General features: G+C 42.2%; 2 protein-coding genes across 4 annotated transcripts in view; one reads left to right on the top strand and one right to left on the bottom strand.

Moving 5' to 3' along the window:
• Window positions 1–2,225: 2,225 nt before the first annotated feature.
• LOC116653404 (uncharacterized) lies at window positions 2,226–5,137 on the bottom strand. 2 transcript variants are annotated; one of them, XM_085546438.1, is made up of 3 exons: window positions 4,300–5,137; window positions 3,112–3,169; window positions 2,226–3,025 (listed from the first exon to the last, which is right to left on the bottom strand). In XM_085546438.1, the coding sequence occupies exon 1, from the start codon at window positions 5,135–5,137 to the stop codon at window positions 4,451–4,453; it is 687 nt and encodes a 228-aa protein (XP_085402564.1). In that variant the 3' UTR covers window positions 2,226–3,025; window positions 3,112–3,169; window positions 4,300–4,450. The 2 variants fall into 2 exon arrangements, with proteins under 2 accessions (XP_085402564.1, XP_085402565.1); XM_085546439.1 differs by lacking the exon at window positions 3,112–3,169.
• Window positions 4,984–19,722, top strand: part of RNF150 (ring finger protein 150) — a 118,677-nt gene continuing 103,938 nt past the window's right edge. Inside the window, exon 1 of one of the 2 annotated variants that reach the window (XM_015861049.3) lies at window positions 4,984–5,769. In XM_015861049.3, the coding sequence (XP_015716535.1) occupies window positions 5,304–5,769 (466 nt within the window). In that variant the 5' untranslated portion in view covers window positions 4,984–5,303. The remainder of the gene's footprint in view (window positions 5,770–19,722) is intronic. The other variant, XM_085546437.1, reaches the window with a different exon arrangement.

Below are 19,722 nucleotides of genomic sequence, written 5' to 3'. Positions count from 1 at the left end.
ATATCTTCCATTTAGACAAGGATCTATACTTGCTCTGGGTATCATTCTCTTTTTCCCCACCAGTGACCTGCATGGCACTGTATATAAATTGTATAATAAATTCAGGAGCAAGGTGTATTAGTAAAGGAAAATGTCTAGTTAATTCAAATATACTCCTCCTAGCTCTCATTAGAGATCAGGAGTATCTGTATGTGTCTGAGTTGTGCCAGAAAAACATCCCTGCAACCATCCAAGGTCTACCTGTTCTTCATTATTCCACTCAAAGTCTTGTAGGTGGGAGCCTTGACAAACAGTAGCTGCTCAGTGTCGCTGGCTGTGCTCAGCAATGGTGATCGGAACCACATCTACAGTGTGCACGTGTAGCCTTCTGCAATGGCAATTAATAGCTTCATTTCAGAAATGGTGGAAGAATTTTAGATGTGTCCTTTCAAAAGCTGTGCCTCCCACTAAAAAAAAATCCTTGGGTGTGACTATGCCTCTTGTGACTTACAATATAGCCTTCATGAGATGAACGTTGCTTTTTTGTTGTTGTTGTTGTTGTTGCTCTCCTGCTGCTGATTGCCTCAGAAGCAAGATGTCGGTTGAGAGAATAACTTTGGTTGTCCATGCAATTAATATTACTTCACAGAATGACCTGGGTTGGAAGGGACCTCAGGGATCATGAAGCTCCAACCCCCCTGCCTGGAAGGGCCACCAAACTTCCACAGTTACTACATCAGGTTACCCAGGGCCCCCATCCAACCTGGTCTTGAACACCTCCAGGGATGGGGTATCCACAACTTCCCTGGGCAGCCTGTTCTAGGACCTTACCACTCTCCTAGTAAAGAACTTCCCCCTAACATCCAATCTAAATCTTCCCTCTTTAACTTAAAACTATTTCCCCTTGTCCTGCTGTTATCAGCCATTTCAAAGAGTTTACTTCCCTCCTGATTATAGGTTCCCTTCCGGTACTGAAAGGCTGCAATGAGGTCACCCCGCAGCCCTCTTTAATCCAGGCTGAACAAGCCCAGCTCCCTCAACATGTCTTCATAGCGGAGGTGCTCCAGCCCCCTGATCATCTTCATTGCCCTCCTCTGGACACTCTCCAACAGCTCTGTGTCTTTCTTGTAGTGAGGGCTCCACACCTGGACACAGTACTCCAGACGGGGCCTCACAAGAGCAGAGTAGAGAGGGATAATCACCTCCCTGTCCCTGCTGGCCACCCCTCTCCTGATGGAGCCCAGGATCTCATTTGCCTTCCAAGCTGCAAGAGCGTGCTGCTGGCTCATGTTAAGTTTCTCATCCATCGGGACCCCCCAGGTCCTTCTGTGCTGAGCTGTTCTCAAGGACCACTCCTCCCAGTCTGTACAGGTGCCTGGGGTTCTTCTGGCCCAAGTGCAAAACCTTGCACTTTGCTGTGCTGAATCTCATTAGGTTCACCCGGGCCCACCTTTCAAGTCTGTTAAAGTCCTTACTTCTGCAACATATTTGCTAAAACGTTTCAGGTAAAATAGTGTGAAGCAGGAATCTGCCATTAATTGAAAAATACATTAATATTTAATATATGCTGTTTACAATAGGCAAGATCCACGTTTTCTTGCACAGAGGCTGAATTATGTATTTCTTTTAAGTGTTAGAGTGTGGCGTGTAGCTGGCAAGTACTGCTTCCAAGATTTATCATTATACAACGCAAGTTATGAGCCACCTGACTGGCACTTAGTGTGACTTTCTTCCTTCCAGATGACATGAATTTCCAGCATGAGGCACAGATGATCTTTAATCACACATTTCTACGCATCCTCTGTAGCAAATGTCACTCTTTCACAGTCATAGCTAATATATTTTATTTTATTTTATTGAAAGAAGTGGTAGCATAAACACTTGAAATGAAGAGGTTAGTGGCATAGTGCAGAAGGAACCAGCCAGCTGGAATAGCAAGAAATATCAGTGGAGTGTTAACACCTGGGCTACACTGCAAAGCTGGGACTGAGTATTTGTCAGTTTGCATTTCCTCTGAGTGAGATATTTAAATGACTCCCTTTATAAGAAATAGCAAGGAAAATAATCTCATAGCTGAAGAAAGCTAACTTGTGATAGTTTTATATTGCAAAGGAAAGGCCAGTATTTTGAGGGCTGAGTAAACCTCTACATGAAATTAATGACAAGCAATAAAAATGTGGAAAGTTTAAGGGAGCTGAGCGGGCTATCATGGAAGAGAAAGAAATTGCACAAAAGTGATAGATATGTTTCGTTCAAAAGTTTTCATTTTTAAGAGGCTATAACAGAAGAAGGCACAGGCAGAACGGCGTTTATCAGCAGCAATCTCCTGGGTTCTTGTAGTTTACCAAAAAAATCCTACAACAAAAGCAGACGCTAAACAAATGTGATAAGATGTGGCAATTTTGCCTCTGGGACAGCAGGAGCACCATCTCACTGTGAAAACTTAATAAGGATCAAACGAGATAAAGCTTGCTTCAACACTTTTCATAATTTCTAAATGAAAATGTCACTTTCCTCATAAATTCTACTAAACCTTTCCTATAGCAACAGTGAGTTTATCTTGGCTGGAACACATTTATTTATTTATTTGTTTGTTTGTTTTTCTGGAACTTTACTCTGAGTGTTTCTTTGGAACATGAAAATTTTATCAAAACCATTAAATTTACTTAAGTAAATGAAACCAGAACGACAGCAGCAACTATAGTAATTCAAACAATGTTATGGAAGAATGAAGCAGTATTCAAATCTAAGGCAAGATTCCGTAATAAAGTAGCAATGCAGCTATTAGCATATGGATTGGAAGATGGATAGAATATTAACAGTGTCAGTTAGGTCAGGAAAATAGGCATTGCTCAATTAACTCGCTTAATGAACAGATGTGTTGTCTTCTTTTATGCAAAGCATAGTATTTGCAGCGAATGGGTGAGGCAATGGTATCACTTTACCCTTTGTGTGGTTTCCCAGTGTTCACATCTCTTCTGTTCTCCAGGTGTAAGCAAGACTCAATTGCAGTTTCATAGAAGAAAGAACTCATTTTCCTGAGCACCTGCAGAGAGATCGTATTTCAGTCAACTTTTTCTACTGTCCATCAGCATTAAAAAGCCTTCAGGCTGCCCTATAGTTAGCTCTTACCCCAAGTCATCCTGAGCCCACACCTGTTGGGGTCCCAGCTCTGTAAAGGGTCACCAGGCTGGAAGATGAGGGGAAAGGAGCTGTCAGCTGAAGCCTCCGAAGTGGAGAGTGAGGAAGAACTTCTTGCCTGCCCTGGAGTGTATTTTGCTTTTGCCTGTGTCCAGTTCAACACAGAATAACCTGGGATCATCTAGGTCCTGTACTCAGTAAGGTATTACATTTGCATGTTCCGAATTGCTTGCTGGAAGTACTTTCCATTAACAGTAAAGGGTGCCAGAGTGCCTAATTTAGGTGCCAATGCACCTTTCTAAATACCCAGTGACACCATCTTGGTCAAGGCCCGGTCATTCTTCTGTGTTAAGATGTTTAAATTCCAGGGCAAATCGCTATCTCATCAGAATTTAGACAGCCCTAACCTAACTTGAAACCTTAGTCGATAATCTGGGAAACACATAATCCTTCTCTTTCCAGATATAAACCTGAAATATTTATCAATCATTTATGTGGTTTCTGTCTTCTCTTCTGATAATACTTCTTTCTCTCCCAAGTATACAAACGTTTCATTGCCCCTAGCCCTGCCAACCATGGATTTTCCTTGCTGGCTTAGCTTCCCTTATGAAATATCAACACCTTACAATTACTCTTGATTGCCATCTACTTTCCTTTCTCAACATTAGTTGTACATTGTAACTTTTTCTTCTTAACCGCTTTCTTTCTCCAGGAACTGGATTGCAAGCAAAGTTGTGCTTTTGCTTGTTGGTAGACTTACAGCTTTTTGGCAGTCTACTATATTTTGTTACAAATTTCTCTCTGTTATTCCCACATTTGTACATTTTCCTCCCAAAACTCAATTTTGTCAGCACTGGGGAAATAACCTTTTCGTGGTTAAGGCTGTCAGCAGAAGACGGCTTAGATCAATGGCAGCTATGAAGCTGAAGTGGAAACAGGCAAATATTGCCAGCAGTGAGATATTTATACATCTCATCTCAGCCAAAGGGTATGGCATTTCTCTCATCAGGTTTTTAATAACGAGGTGCTTGGGGTAGGCAGTATATGTTAAATCTTGTGAGATGTCCTCCTGTTACACCAAACATACCTATGGAAACATGGAATGTTTGCTGTTTGCTTGCACTAAGATGGACAGAGCCAGTTGCTGTTTGACCTTGTTTTATATTGAGAGGTACTTACATCTTGGCACAGCTCTTTTTGAGTATTTTGTATGTTTAAATCCACAAATCTGGGCTTTTGCCGAGCCAAGATTAAACTATTCTTTTCTGGCCACGTTCCTCAAGTCCGGGTGTTCAGAAAGAGCTGTTCCGTCACTTCTGCAGGCGTTGCTTTACGTGCCGTCTTCATGCCAGAAGCTCACTTGACCGTAGCAAACCTGCTCGTCAGCGGCATTCACAGCTGCACGGGCAGCCACGGTGAGAAGGCTGCTGGGTCTGGATTCCAAAGCCTGCGCACGATCGCTTAAATCAGAACAACTTTTGACAAGTCGCGAATGCTTCTCCCTGTAAGGGGTACAGCGGCACTCGGGCAAATCCAGAGGCCGTAAGACTGTCGGTTTTGCCGACCGTCCCGCGGCACTCAGCGAGATGAAGAGCCCCGAAGCGCCCGGCCGCGCGGGGAGCGCCCCGACTCCCTCCTCCTGCGGGACGCGCTCTGTGCCCTCGCTGACGTTCATCGGCCGCGGCCGCCGCCTGCCGGCAGGTGCCGCTCCCGCACCGCTCCCGCGGCCCCCGGCGCTCCGTACCGCGGGGAGCGCGGCCGCGCCGGGCGTCCGCAGGGGCCGGGCTCGGAGCGGGCGCGGCGCCGCGTGCGCGAGTGGAAATCCCCCCCGCCCCCTTGCCTTCCCCGCCCGGCGGGCGGCCGGGCTGCCAGCAGCGGGGGAGGCGGCCGTGCGGGCAGGGCGAACGAGGGAAGGGGGGCAGGAGGAAGCGAGCCGGGTCGGGGAGGGGGGGAGGCGGGCGGGGAGGCCGGCGGGAGGGGACGGGGCCAGCCCGAGGAAATCAAACGGCCCCGACATGAATTAGGCAGCGGGCTGCAGAGGGGAGGGCCCCCTCGCCCGCCCTTCCCGCACGGCGCCCGGCGGGAGCAGCGCCGCCCCGCACGGAGCCGGCGGTCGGGGCACACACACGCACACGCGGCGCAGGCAGGCGGCGGGGGCGGGCCGGCCGGGGGGGGGCCGGCAGATGAAGATGGCAATGTCTGTGATCCAAGCGTGCCGCAGCCTGGCTCTCTCAACATGGCTGCTGTCCTTTTGTTTCGTGCATCTGCTGTGCCTGGACTTCACCGTGGCCGAGAAGGAGGAGTGGTACACGGCCTTCGTCAACATCACCTACGCCGACCCGGCGGGCGGCGGCGCCGAGCTCCGCAGCGAGAAGAGCGAGTGCGGGCGCTACGGCGACCAGTCGCCCAAGCAGGACGCCCGAGGGCAGGTGGCCCTCTCCGCCTCGCCCGCCGACCGCTACGCCTGCGACCCCGGCACCCGCTTCAACGCCCCGGCGCCGGGCAAGAGCTGGGTGGCCCTCATCCCGCGGGGCAACTGCACCTACAAGGACAAGATCCGCCACGCCGCCGCTCAGAACGCCTCCGCCGTCGTCATTTACAACATGGGCTCCAGTAACGCCAACGAGACCGTCACCATGCCCTACGCAGGTGAGCCGCCCTGGCCCCTTCCTCGTGGGCGCACCCCGAGGGCCGGGCCCCCTTCTCTCTAGCGGTGTGTGCTCCGGGGCCAAAAAGTTTGGGAGATGCCAAGTTTGGGGTAGTCGGAGGAACCGATGGACCTCGAGTCCGCTGGGGAGCACCAGCGTTTTGTTGTGGGCAGAGAGAGGATCCTCTGTCAGGTGCCGTGCCGAAGCAGGTGTGATTGAGACCGTTCAGAGAGGAGCAGAGTGATTGTGGTATACGCTTAACAGGGGAACGCGGTGACCGCTGTCTTGTCTGTGATAATGTAAAAGCTGAGGGATCAGACGGGAATGCTGAGTATCTGATTTGGTGAGAACGTGTGACGTTTTGTCCATTTTTGACATCTGTGGGGCTTCACTCTCCAGGAGAACCCTCAGATTGATCTTGTGTTTGCAGTGCCAGCACACGGCTGCTTGGCTCCGAAAGCTCTTGTTGCCTAACAGAGCAGAAATCCATTTTTCAGGAACAGCACAAAAACCGCTGGTTATTCCTGCAAACAACCTCTCTGTGTTTGTAACAATGTTTGATCTGGGAGGGGAAAAAAAAGAAAAAAGAAAATAGTTTTTAAAGCAGCTCAGCAGACTTCTATTTAGGGGCAGTGTTTTCTGCCAGGAGTCACTGCTCTTTTATACCACCAGCTTGTTCTGTGGGGACTAAAATGCCACCTATTATGAAATCTCTGTGTGTTTTGCATCCAGTAACTAATCATGCCCAGCTGTTTCATACCAGTTGAATCTTAGCTGAGTTGTGGGTAAACTGAAACATAGAAAGGCTGCAAAACAGGATATTATTCTAATGGGATTTTTCAAGTCTCTCATTAAAGTAGCTAGCATGGATGTGTTGGAAAACAATGTGTTGCCTTGCGAGCATTATGTTAGTGCTGATGCAAAAGCGGTGCCTTTGGAACCCCTTGTGCCATCTCCTTAAGAGATTAGTTGGACACAATCCTGTTTCTTTGATGGAGCCTGCAGAAGGTTTTTATTCTTATTTTCCATTGTTTTTGTAAGACAAGAAACTCCAGACCACCTGAGCTTCTTACAGCTGTGCTTTATAAACTGCACGTAGTTTAGTAGCTGTCCAGATGACACTCCTTCGTACTTTAAGTATGACAGATTATTTACTAAGCAGTATAACAGAGTAGGACCTTGGCATGCTTATGCACCCTTCAAGTAAATCTCGGGCTGTTTTGAAACTTAAAATGTATTGCTTATGTATGTCCAGTAAGTTTCTCTAAAGCTGCCAACATGTTGGATCAATTAATAGTTTGCCTGTTTTTAAGGCGTGCGCTCCATACAAATGGTGTTTTATTAAGGAGCAGTGGGAGTAAAAAATATCTAACCTTTTAAATGGTAGAGCTTTTGTTTATTTTCCAGTCTAAAATGAAGTAAGCAAGGGATTTTTCTTACTGAAAGCAGCCTCTGCTTTCAAAAATTCAGTCACTGTTATCGCTTATCTTGGGGGCAGCTTCTTTGATATCATATGACCACTTGCAGCTTATTCTAAGAATCCTTCTTTGAGTACGAATTGATACCCAGGAGTTGCACAGTTGTGGAGGCTGAAATGGGCGCTGCAGAGTATGATGTAGACTTGTTGAACATGATCAGACTCAAGGGCTTTGCTGACCGTGTAAGCCTGTCTTTGTTTTAAGGGCTCTTATTCTCTGAAGTTGAAATACAGATTGCTGATTGTAACTTAGAAAGAACCTGCACTCTGCATAGGGTAAGACTCAGTAATTTCAGAGCTAAAGTCTGCTGGAACAGAAGGAAAAATAATTATTTAATTAATACTGGACAGACTAGTGGAGATCCAGAGTTGAGTTTACCTTTACTTTTGTACTACCGTGATGCTCAGGCAAAGTGAATGTATCAGCTGTATGCAATTATCTTTCCTACTTACTTTGTTGTTTGCTTGGTCCAAGCCTAAATGATAGTGCAACATTCGAGGGAAGAATGAATCAGGTTCTTGGTTTCTGAGTTGAGCAGCATCTGCAGTGCTCTGCCCACGCCAGATTCTGGAGTGGGAAGAAGAAAATTCCATCCTGGAAAATACTTGTTGGGGGGGAGGGAAAGGAGGGACACGGGGTGTGTGTGAAATATGACCTAAAAAGCAATTTAGAAGTCAAAAGAAATCTATAAATCTTTTTTTTTTTTTCTTTTTTTTTCCCCCTCTTTTGTCCTTCTGCAAATTTGTTTGAGGTTTCTTAGAAGCTTTAATAAACTCCTATACAGAAAATGTTATGTATTGTTGAATAACAGTGTGGCTCCTGCCCTCATGAAGGAACTGCTGGTCCTCCTGAGACAGATGCCTCTTTTCCCTCATGTACATCTTTGTCTTTTGTGTGCTTTGCCTTCTTTCTTTTACCGTTATATTTCCTTCTTGAGGTTCTGTTCCTTTCACTGCTGCTCTTAGTTCTTCAGATCTACTGCTATGTTTCACTCTCTCTCTTGACCATGTTAACCTGTTACTATTCTGTATTTCCTGCCAAAGATTAACTTCACTGCTGTTTTCAGTTACAGTGAATCTTTGCTAAAATGGTATATCCTGATCTTAAAGTCAGTAGGAAACTGCAGTAAGATACTTTTCAGTTCAAAACATTGCTCATAGTTATCCCTTCATGCCAAGCCCTCCCACCCCCTCAAATGGAAACCAAGGTGGTATTATTTGAAAGCCTGCTGTGCAAATCTTGAGATGCAGCTTTCCAGCATTTGTTCTGTGCACCAGATGGAACAAAGCAAGTGTTCTATTGGAGCCAGTTTATTCATTGTTTTTAAAGCCTTTGCTTTCTTGGAACCTCTTCTTGGGTCACTACATGCATTCAGAAGAATGAGGTAAAGTTGTGACATTTGTGTTCACAGGGAAAGAGGAGCTCTGTGATTCTCATGCTAGAATGCACTTATCCTCCGTATCATAATCTATAGCATTCATGAACTGATATCTTTATTTTTATTGGCTTGACGTGCAGTATAGGAGCTTGGAATCCAGCAGTGTTTGCTTTTTGACTAAGCAGGTTTTAACAAGAGGAGGCACAAAATCATCTAGAATTTCTGCTTCAGATGCATTTTGTTTCTCCTATATCAATTTCTTTAATAACAGAGAGGCGATGTTCCTTTTCCTTCAGAATAATCCATAATGTTATCCAGGCCTCTGATTGGCTTTTTTTTTTTTTTTTTTACTTGCAACAAATGAGCTGTTATGTAGGTTCTAAAAGTCTCTATCAACTGTGTCTACACCTAATAACTTTCTATTAACTGGAAATATTCTCACTCCCTGTCTTAGCAGATGTTTCCAAAGATAATTCAAGATGGGAACTTCCCTCTCTTCAGTTCTCATTTGCTTTTAAGGGATTGTAGGCTGACTATCCATGATATGGTGCCAGGGTGGCATGTAGCTGTGTGACTTGTGCAGAATTCATATGTGGGTAGAAGTTAAATCTCTATTGATCGATACCATATGTAACAACCAGGTTGAATTCTGGAGTGCATCGGACTATCTCACAAAATTGATATGGTTATTATTTGAACTAAATTGTATCCTAAGTACTTTGCACCACAAGCAAATGTGAGTCGAGTAGTTGTGTTCTCTCTATTCTGCTTTTCCAGTGCATGCCATAGAATTTTTTCGTTGTATGCTGCCTGTATGACAGTCTGTTTTCAATGAGAGGCAGATGCCCAGCTGCTTTTTGTAATGGCATGTACATACTGGCAGCAACTGGCAGCTATATCTTTGAGGCATGAATCTCCTGTGTGGTCTGAGATGGTTCTGACTTCTCCCCTTCCTCTTTGGGCCTGAAGTGCACCATATGTGCACCAGATGGCATGAGGAAGGCATGGCTATCCCACTGCAAAACCAGGTGGATCCCTCCACACTGAGCCATTCTTGATCCTTGCCCATTCATTTCATTAACAATTTCCTTGCTTGTACTCAGAGTTTTTTTCCCTGATCAATAAGTAGTCTTGCTTTTTACATATTTTTGGCATGTGTTGTTAGTACCTTTGATTGGGACTCCTCTGTAGGACTTATACTGATGTGCAAATTAAATGCTGAAGTTGAAGATTTCTCTTTACAGACATTTTTCAATATTGTGAGTACCTCATTTACTCCTTTCCTAAAATAATTGTTTTCTAAACTTTGGTTATGTTCTAATAAGAAAAATATGCTGATAGTATTCACATTGAATTCATTTGTGCATAGGTATGAATGAGGGTTAGAGATTTGAGGCTTCCAGGCACTGCTGTAATTTTCTTCTGCTCAGGCACCCAGGATTTATCCCAAGTAGAAGTGACTTAGTGGAGAAGGAATATGCATCTCAGAGATGCACTGATGTCTGTCAGTCATGAAATCAGGGCATGGCTGAGGTGTGCTGCCAGCCATAGGAACAAAGAAGAACACCTGGGTCTGTCATGTAAGCTTGGCTTTCTACAGTTATTGTAAATTTTGGTTCTAGATAATTATCAGAATCAGAGATTTATAACAGTGGCTAGACTCAGCAGCATGACAATGAGCTGTCCCACTGAGTTTTGCTAGTGAGTCTCACTTCTGCCTGCTAGTTCTGCAGTGGTTCAGTGCTGGACTAGTGCTGAATTAGGAGAAGCTCTTGGCTCTCTTGAGCATAGAGAGGCCACACAAAGAGATAAATTAGAGGGCTGGGCAGTCCCTGAGCGCATGAAGTTTAACAAGAGCAAGTGCTGGATTCAGCTCCTGGAATGGGGTAACCCTAGATCTGTGTACAGACTGGAGGACACAAGGCTTGAGAGCAGCCCTGTGGAAAGGAATCTGGGAGTTCTGGGCAATGGCAAGTTGAAAAATGAGTCACCAGTGTGCTTTGGCAGACAAAAGGGCCAGCCATAGCCTGGGATGTGTCAGACCCAGCACTGCTGGCCAGTTGAGGAAAGAGATTGTCTTGCTCTCGTACAATTGCTGTCTTTAGCTCTCTGCAGTGAAGTGACATGGCAAGAAGCAATTTTTTCTTAGGAATGAATCTGTATCAGCATTGATTATAACCACGGTTAATCTGGAGCATCTCCTTTTGGTCTATTGTCCCCAGTTTTGGTCTTGATAAAGTGACAATTTATCACGTTCATTAGGTATTTTGACTTTAAGATGGCACTCATCAAGTTGGATTATTAGGATACTGTGGCAGTCTGTGGCTGATGTATTGCCTCTGTTAAATCACTTGCTAATTCGTGATGATACATTTCTGTGCTGTCACCTTCCATGATACCTCACAGGGTGTGTGGCCAATTGGAGCAAACAGGGAGATAAATCTACAGTTATTTCAGTGTTCTCTCTTTAAGAGTGTCTTTTCCTGCTTAGAGAAGCAAATGTTTTCTAATCTTCTCATGTAAGCAAGGGAGCTGAAAGAACCCATTCTTTTGCTACAGCTAGTTGATGGAACTCATAGTGCATTGTCATGAGATTGCTGAGTTTCAAGTGACCTCTGTTGTCTTGCACCACAAGCCAAGCTGATGAAGAGTCAGGTCTTTATGAAGCCCAATGAAATCTCTGCTTCCCAATAACTTCTGCATAGCAAACCTGCACAGAAACAGCATTCATTTCAAGACAAGCCCCACTTCTGCCCTTTCAGTTGCACTTGAGTACCGGTCACTTGATGACTGCTTTGAAAAAGTGAAAAACAATAGAATCATTGACTCATAGAAATCGGATATGGAACAGTTCGAGTAGCCCATGTAATCTGTCACGTTACTGATGCAGGACTGCAGTATTGCCATCTATTACTGACACGGTGCTTTTTGCTTACTGTGTTGCTAAAGAAGTCTTGGAATGCATCAGAACCAAATGCAGCTTATGTGAGCAGTTGTATAGTGCTGAGACAAGAAGTGAAATGTAGGAGGTTATTAAATAGCAATACTCTATTTTGCAATAATATTTCATTCTCATTCCTGATAAGACTTTTTAAAAGTTGAGGCATAGCAGCTATGGGGTAAGGTTCAGAGCCAACTTGATCTATTATCCAGCACAGCTTCAGGGAAGTATGTGGCAAGTGTATCAGGAAAGAGGAGATATTTTGTAACTAGTTATGTTCAGGCAGGTTTACTCTGCTGTGTCTTGATTGCACAGTGGGATGCAACTGAAAACTCCACTAGTGCCCAATTTTCTCCTCATTTCATAGAACCATAAAATCATTTGAGTTGGAAGAGACCCTTAAAGGCCATCTAGTCAAACTCTCCTAAGATGAACAGGGGCACCTACAGCTCTGTGTCAGATTGCCCAGAGCCATCTCTGAGGATGGGTCATTCACCGCTCCTCTGGCCAACATATTCCAGTGGTGCTGGTCTCTTCTCCAGACTGAACAGTCCCAGCTCTCTCAGTCTGTCCTCACAGAGGGAGGTGTTCCATCTTTTGAATCATTTTTGTGTCCCTTCTCTGGATGCACTCCAACAGGTCCACATCTCTCCTGTACTGAAAGCTCAAAAATCACTGACTTAGGTGAAATTATCATCCTGGTAGAAATAATGACGTTCAGTTCAAAAATGGATATGTGAAAACACCTCTTCTTACACCTTTTCTAGTATGCTGAGAAAGGTTGTGAAGATTAGTTTGCCTGTGAAACAGTAAGACCGTGCAGCTGTGTATTTATTTATTTATTTACAAGAGAAGCTTAACAAGGGCTTTATTTGTATTTTGGATCCTCTTCAGTAAACCACTTGGGATAAACCTTAGAAAACTGAACTGAGGGGAACTGAAGGAGGAGATGAAAAGATTAGCCTGTTAGTTTAACTCCTGTTTTACATGGGAGTATGAAAAGCTAGCACCACTGCTACTTAAAGACAAAGTAGCTTTTTCAGATAATAGTTCCTTTTCCTTCTCAAGACTGCCTAATAAATAACATCAATAAAATGAAGTGCCTGTTCATTTACTTCTGACAATATAATCATAGTGATATTCAATTACACTGCTAGACCTAAGAGCCTATCAGAGTTTTGATCTCAAATTTGATGCTCAGCAGTATTTGTGTATGTGGTATTCCCAGCTGTAACTTGGAAAGGTAACCCATTTCTTTAAACTTCAAAAAACAAACAAACAAAACTATTTTCAGCTTGGGATGAAATTGAAGGAAAAATATTTGCCCTTTAAATTCCAAATCATGGAAACATAACTTCCAACCACATAACTCCATCAATTCCTGGTTTGATTACATCTTATATGCTTCTTAAACCTGGGTAGAAGGATTCCATTTTCACAAGAACACAGTTCCTACAAAGAAAATGCAGAATAAGATTAGTTGGTGAATACTCTGTTGTGTTACTCACTTAATGAGACATAGCTTTTTCAAAAGGCATTTATAATCATTCGTGTCTTGAAGCTTTTATCATGAGAGAGGACCACAGCACTGGGTACTGTGTCAGTTTGCAGTCTGAGACCATCTAGCCAATGAATTCAGACTGAGGGACGAGCATAGAGACAACACTGTTTAGCATGGCAGGCAGTGGTACCAGTACTCCATAACAGAGCAGTTCTCTTTATTCTTTTCTACCAAATCACCTCCTTGCTACTGATGTATTTATCTGAGAACCATCATCTTTTCTTCCTGAACAAAGGCTTAATGGTACAAGATACTATTTTTCCTCATAATTTGATTCCTATCCTTGGTCTTCCTCCCTTTTAATATGCTCACTGATTTGCCTTTTACTGTTCACATCTCTCCTAAAAAAAAGCATCTCTCTTTTTTTTTTTTTTTTTTTTTAAAGTCATTATATTAATATCTCACCAGATAATGCTGTATTTTAAAGGGAATTAGGTATCACATCAATCTGCAGCTTCCATCTTTTATAACTCACACATCGTTAAACCATGCTCTTCTATTTACTGCTTGATCTTTCAGCCCTAGTCAAAATACGCATTTCCAGCACAGTGACTGCTATATTGTATTCTCTGTGTTTGGTATTACACAGCAGCACTAAGACTGAGCTTGAGAGCCTAGCAGGTATATGTTAACTGAAGATGAATCCATGTCTCACCCCGAGATTACTGTAAAATATATAGACATCAGTTTAGTAACTGTTGTGGTATTGTGGGTCGCAGTACGATAAGATTTATGGGTCTATTCTTTCTTTTAAATTGGTATGTGAAGCTCTTCAGCTTTTGCACCTAGTTGTTACTGTCATATAGCAGATTAATTCGAAAGCCTCATGATCAAAGCTTTGTGGCTTACAAGACTCGCTATAGAAGATGCTGTGGATTTTCCACTTATGCAAGAGTTCTGTATCAGTATCTGATAAAGATCACTATGGTTTTACATCTTGCAAAGCTGCCTAAAATGCTAGTGTTTCATTTCAGTCTTTTCTGTTAAAAGAAGGACATGTATTTCTGCTTTTCCTTTGGCCTGTCAGCAATCTCTGTCTTACAGAACATCAAGTCTTCCCCCATGTTTCTGGGTATGTATGTTCATACTCCAAAAATATATATATAAATATTTAAGACAGAACTGTCTGAGGCTGTAGTCTCATTCATGATTGCTTCTTATGCTTGTAGGGGATGTGCTTTTCCCTCTTGTGCCTTTTTAAGCTCTTATAATGCTTTTGCCGTCTCCTAATTTTACCTGCCAGCATCGTGTTCTTTGAGTGAGGCAGCTTTTGCAAGATTGTGTAATCTCTGTGCCAGGTCTCTTATCGCTCTTTGTGTGTCCGTGTGTTAGAAGCACCATCTGGCTGTCCCTGAAATCAGTACCTTTACTAAATACTGTTTCAAGACTCTTTACTCCAAAATTTGAGGAGCTGAGTAAAATCACTTATGTCTACATATAATATCTTTGTAATCTTTCTCACGTGCCTCAATTTTCCTTCAATCCTCTTCATTTTTTTGCTTTGTTTTTGTATGATTTCTTTAATTTCTTCAATTTCAATCAATCCTTCATCTACTCAATTATTTTTTATTTCTTTTTCTTCTTCCTTTATATATATGTATACACACACATATATGTATATAGTTAGCTAACTTTTTACCTTACCTTTTTACCAACCTCCCAGCCCCACCCCCCCGCCTCCCGGGATTGACACAAATAGCCAAAGGCTGTAAAGGAAAGCAGAGCAGGATTATGTGCTTTCAGTTGCTTCTGCTTTGCAGCTGGCCCCGGCTTTAAAGAGTGACTGCAGACTACTTGCTGTCTGCTGCTCAGGGTCAGCTGGAGGATTGGGACACCAGCAGTCAGAAGTGTGGCAGTGCTGTTTATCAATGGAAGGCTGCCAAGAAGACAACACGTTTGCCATGCATGCAGTGGCTTTGTGCTGAATTCTCCTAAGTCTTTTTCATGAACTCTTACAAGACTGAATTATAATCCCCTCCACATAAGAAGCAGCTCCTGCTCCTTCTTGTTTTTGCAGGGAGTATTAAGTTTCTGTGGCTGGGTGCTAGAAAAACTGACCAGGATTTTTTTTCCCATCAAAATGTTTTTACTTTAGGAGTTAAATGGACTTTTAACAAAAATGTTTAAGAAATTTTTTGCTCTCCTGAAAAGGTCTTAAAATTCTAAGTTTAAAGAAAGATTTCATTTTAGTAAATATTTAGTTTCTTAGGATTTCAGGTTTGGAGACCTGAAGCCCAAACCAGTTGGGTTTGAATACATAACATTTTAATCTGCTTGTAAAACTGTAGACAGTAGTTCTTCACTGGAGCACTGAACACAGAAGAAAACAGAGTTTCTTCCCAACTCAAATATTACACTTCTTTCAGAATCAATATATGTGTTTTATTAGAAGAAGTGTTTGAAGAAATTGAACTCACTTTTTGAATTTTAATTTCTGTTCCATGTGACAGAATGCCAACAGCTTGGTCTTCCCACAGAGCAGTCCGTAATCTATAATACCTTTGGCCCTTCTCTCTGTGTGTATATCCTTACCAGCTGGCTAGGCACAGTTTTAACACTGTTTAGATACACATGGGAACTGTACTTGATACAAGGTAGGGTATGTCTTCTTAGGCAAAAACATCACAAGTATGGGTTGTTGTCAATGGAAGTTAGACAGTTTCAGGTTTGTGGTTAAGATGCAGTTTCTTAAGTGGTTATCCAGACAGCCAAGTTTTGTTTGTTTGTTTTAAAAAAACTTTGTTATTTGAATGAGCTTGAATAGCTCTTTGTCAGTCATGTACTTCAGCCCATCCAGTGGGAAATTGAGGCAGTGTGTGTATAAGAAAGATTAGAGAAGGTGGTCATGGTAGTCTCTCAGCTTTAGGCACTGTACTTGTCTAAAACTACCAATCAACACTTTTCCATGCTTGGGGAATGTCATGGCAAATGCTCTGCAGAAGTTCTTCATGGGCAGAGATAAAAACTATGTCTTGAAGCACCTGTTCTTGAAGATGGGTTCTATGCTGGACATGTCATTTATCACCAGGAAATAAATGGTTTTCAGAGCACCTATGGAAGATGCTGTCTCTCATGGTAAAATAAGTTAAAAGCCTCCCTCTTCCAGAACGTCTGTTTAAATGCAGATTGTCAGCACAAGGGAATATTGCAATTAAATGCAATCAAGAGTGAGCTGGAGAAAGCCAGCAAACAGCTTAACTGTATGGGAAAGTAAGGAGCTACACCAAAGGCAGGCAGGATCCCCCAGTGCATATTGATTCTTCCGGGAACTCATGTATCGTTTTCACTCCCCTGTCCTGTTAACTCCTGCTTTAAGAAACCACATGAGAAAGTAATTTTGTTTCTCTTTTCTTTTTCTGTAGAGACATTATCTTCTCTTTATCCTTGTATATCCTAGACAACCTTTATGTTGGACTATTCATAAATAAATAAATAAATACATGTGACTGTATAATGATTTTTCTTTTTGAATTTATAATTTCTAGTGGATGGTAGTTCAGGAAAATGTTTGGTAATGAAGAATTGATATTATCCAGTTCAAGTATGCATGACCTTTCAGTTCTTTCCCCAATAATTAAGGGTTTCATTCCCATTGGCTGATTTATATAGCCATCTTTCTGCTACTAGGCTTACAAAAAAAAAAAAAAACAAACAGGAAGCATGCACTGTATTATTAGAATAGGGTTTTTTATTATTTAACATGTAGAATTTTTGTTTTCAAGCAATGCTGTGCTGAGTCAGCATATTGGCTACAGCTGGTCTTTTCTGGTCAATTTATTTTATGTTCATAGTCCAAAAATATTTTTCACCAACTTAAAGGTAACGGTAAGTTTTATCACAAAGCTGTAGGCTTTGGCATTGACTAGCCAGCTTTATGTTTGGATTAGTCTGTGGACCAGGAGTTATGGTAAAGCAATATATATGTATGTATGTATGTAAAGCAATAGATTTTGGCAGTAATGTTAGCAGGAAGGAAGGTGTAACTGTGTCTCACTCCGTGCATAGATCACTGTGACAACTTCTAGAATATCTTATTTGCAAACATGATTGATACTGAAAAGTCGCTTCTCTCTTTGCTTAGATGGCAATTTTGTTGTCATGCCTTCATTACAATAAAGTAATTTGGAGGGTGCTTCATGTCCCAGTTGAGGACAGGTTTTATGTAGATGCTCATCGCTAAGCTTGCATTTAGTTCTTGCTAAGAACAGACTGGAAGTTGAGCACCTTAAATAAACATAGTTGAAAATGGTTTTATGGGAAAATGTTGTCTATGGAAGAGGAATAAATGCCTGATGCAGCCCGGAGATTTATTACTAAGAATGTTACCATGGTAATCTTGTGGGATCCTAGGGCCTCCTGTAACACTGTGTGCTGTGTACAGTCAACGTCCTTAAAACAGCAGAATGTTTCTATTTATAATATGTATATGGGGTGCTCCAAAAGTAACACCTCCCATTTTATTATCTTGGTCCACAATGTCTGATGTGGAAGTGCATGTGAAGCAATAGTGTGTAACTGAATTCCTGTATGTGGAAAAAATGGCACCCACTGACATTCATTGACACTTGCTGAACATGGATGGAGACCAAGCAGTGGATGTGAGCACAGTGAGGTGGTGAGTGGTGCACTTCGGCAGTGGTCACAGCAAGAGTGGGTCATCTCCTCTAGTGCAGATTTTTATGAGCATGAAATGCAGGCTCTTGTTCGTTGCTGGTGAAAATGTATAGCTAACGGGGATGACTGTGTTTCCATAGAAATAAATGGGGAGGCATTACTTCCGGAGCAACCTCTCTCTCTCTGTATTAAGCATATACTTTTTAAACGCCTAATGAATTAGAAGTTTTAATTATTTTACATTTCTCCTCATTAACTGGCTGCTGTTCTTTGGGCTACCAGATGTAGCTGCATCACCATGTGAAGCAAAGATGGCTCTGCAGCTTTCAGTGATCTGCTTCCCTTCTGACTGAGGAAGAGATGACCACCCACATGCTCAAAAACTCAGACCCTGTCTCTTCTTGTTGTTTGCTCTCTGTTACCAGTGCGCATGCAGTTGTCAGAAGTGTGGACAGCTTGTTAGTTATTTGCAGATATCTTAGAGATGGATATCAACCAATCAGTTGTACTGGCTAACTAGTGAGAGAAGTTCATTTAGTTTAGAATAGCCCCACAGTATTTCTTGCTAATCAGGGAGTTCCTAATTTGGAAATGCATGCATATCTAAGGCTTTTCAGATGCACTGCAGCTTCATACCTTAAACTCATTCTAGTTAGGCAGTAATTACTGTAATGTTTTGCAGATTTGTTTCCAGTAGATAAAATTTTTCATCCTCCCTTGTGGCCTTATCAGTTTGTCAGCTTTATTTTGTTTTGAGAAACTCAGGAGAAGTTTCCTCATGTTCCAGATGGTACGTGCCAATTTTGAACAGCACATGCAGCAGCTCAGATAATTGCTTGGAATATGTTGAGAGGATGGGAAACTGTAACTGAGGAAAACCAAAGTGTAAAATTACTGGATATTCTTCTATGAAGTATTCTTAACAAGTTAACTGTCATATCTAGTTATAGACATCTGTCTGGAAATAATGCAATACTTAATCATGGAATCATGGAATAGCCTGAGTTGAAAAGGGCCACAATGATCATTTAGTTTCAATTCCCCTGCTATGTGCAGGCTTCCCAGAATCACATCCAGCCTGGCCTTGAATGCCTTCAGGGATGGCATAATCACCACAAGCCTCAAAGATCCTTCCACCTCAGTGGGATTGGAGATGATTTTTTCTATCTGCACATTCTGTGCTTTTCACTGGCCTAGGTCTTGGTTTAACTTCTCATGCATCTTCTTGTCTAATACAACAGAACTGGAATCCATCCGTTAATCAAAGAATGATTGCAGGCTTGGTTAATTAGAAAATAAGCTTGATGTTCATGTTCTTATCCAACAGTCATACACCCACCTGGTGGCACAGGCAGATTTTTCAGGATCTGAGCATGCATGAGATACGTGAGGTAGTCAGTCAAGTGCACAGTATTCAGTTGGCTAAAAAATAAAATAAAATCCATCTTTAATAATGTTAATATCCCTATCTAAAAGTGATAATATGCAGCATTTAAGTATACTCAGACTATAGCAAATAAGAGGTGTTCCTTCCTTTTTCTTTTTCTTTTCTTTTCTTTTCTTTTCTTTTCTTTTCTTTTCTTTTCTTTTCTTTTCTTTTCTTTTCTTTTCTTTTCTTTTCTTTTCTTTTCTTTTCTTTTCTTTTCTTTTCTTTTCTTTTCTTTTCTTTTCTTTTCTTTTCTTTTCTTTTTTTTCTTTTCTTTTCGCATTAAGATGTTACACTGTGCAGAGCTGGTGTCACAGAAACTGCAAGAATGTATGAAGTCTATAACTTTTTCTTTCTCTACTTTGAAGATGCACACAGGCAGCTTAGCTGAAAAATAGTTGCAGGAAGTTCTCAGGGAAAAGAAATTCTCCAGCATCAATATGATGGCCTGTAGCTTTTAGCTGGGGGTACTGGGATTAGACTGGGCTTTAAACTGAATTTTCACAGGCCGTATTTTCTGTATGTAAACATCTTTGGGGCCAGCTCATATGTATAT

This window comes from Coturnix japonica, chromosome 4 (genome assembly GCF_054131305.1).
Source record: "Coturnix japonica strain WE chromosome 4, WE-NBRP24, whole genome shotgun sequence".
NCBI classification, from domain to species: Eukaryota; Metazoa; Chordata; class Aves; order Galliformes; family Phasianidae; genus Coturnix; species Coturnix japonica.
This window is presented reverse-complemented; position numbering and strand designations above follow the sequence as displayed.

Coding starts and splice junctions, on each gene's coding strand:
- LOC116653404 (XM_085546438.1), bottom strand. CDS start 5,137: ATGTCGGGGCCGTTTGATTTCCTCGGGCTGGCCCCGTCCCCTCCCGCC.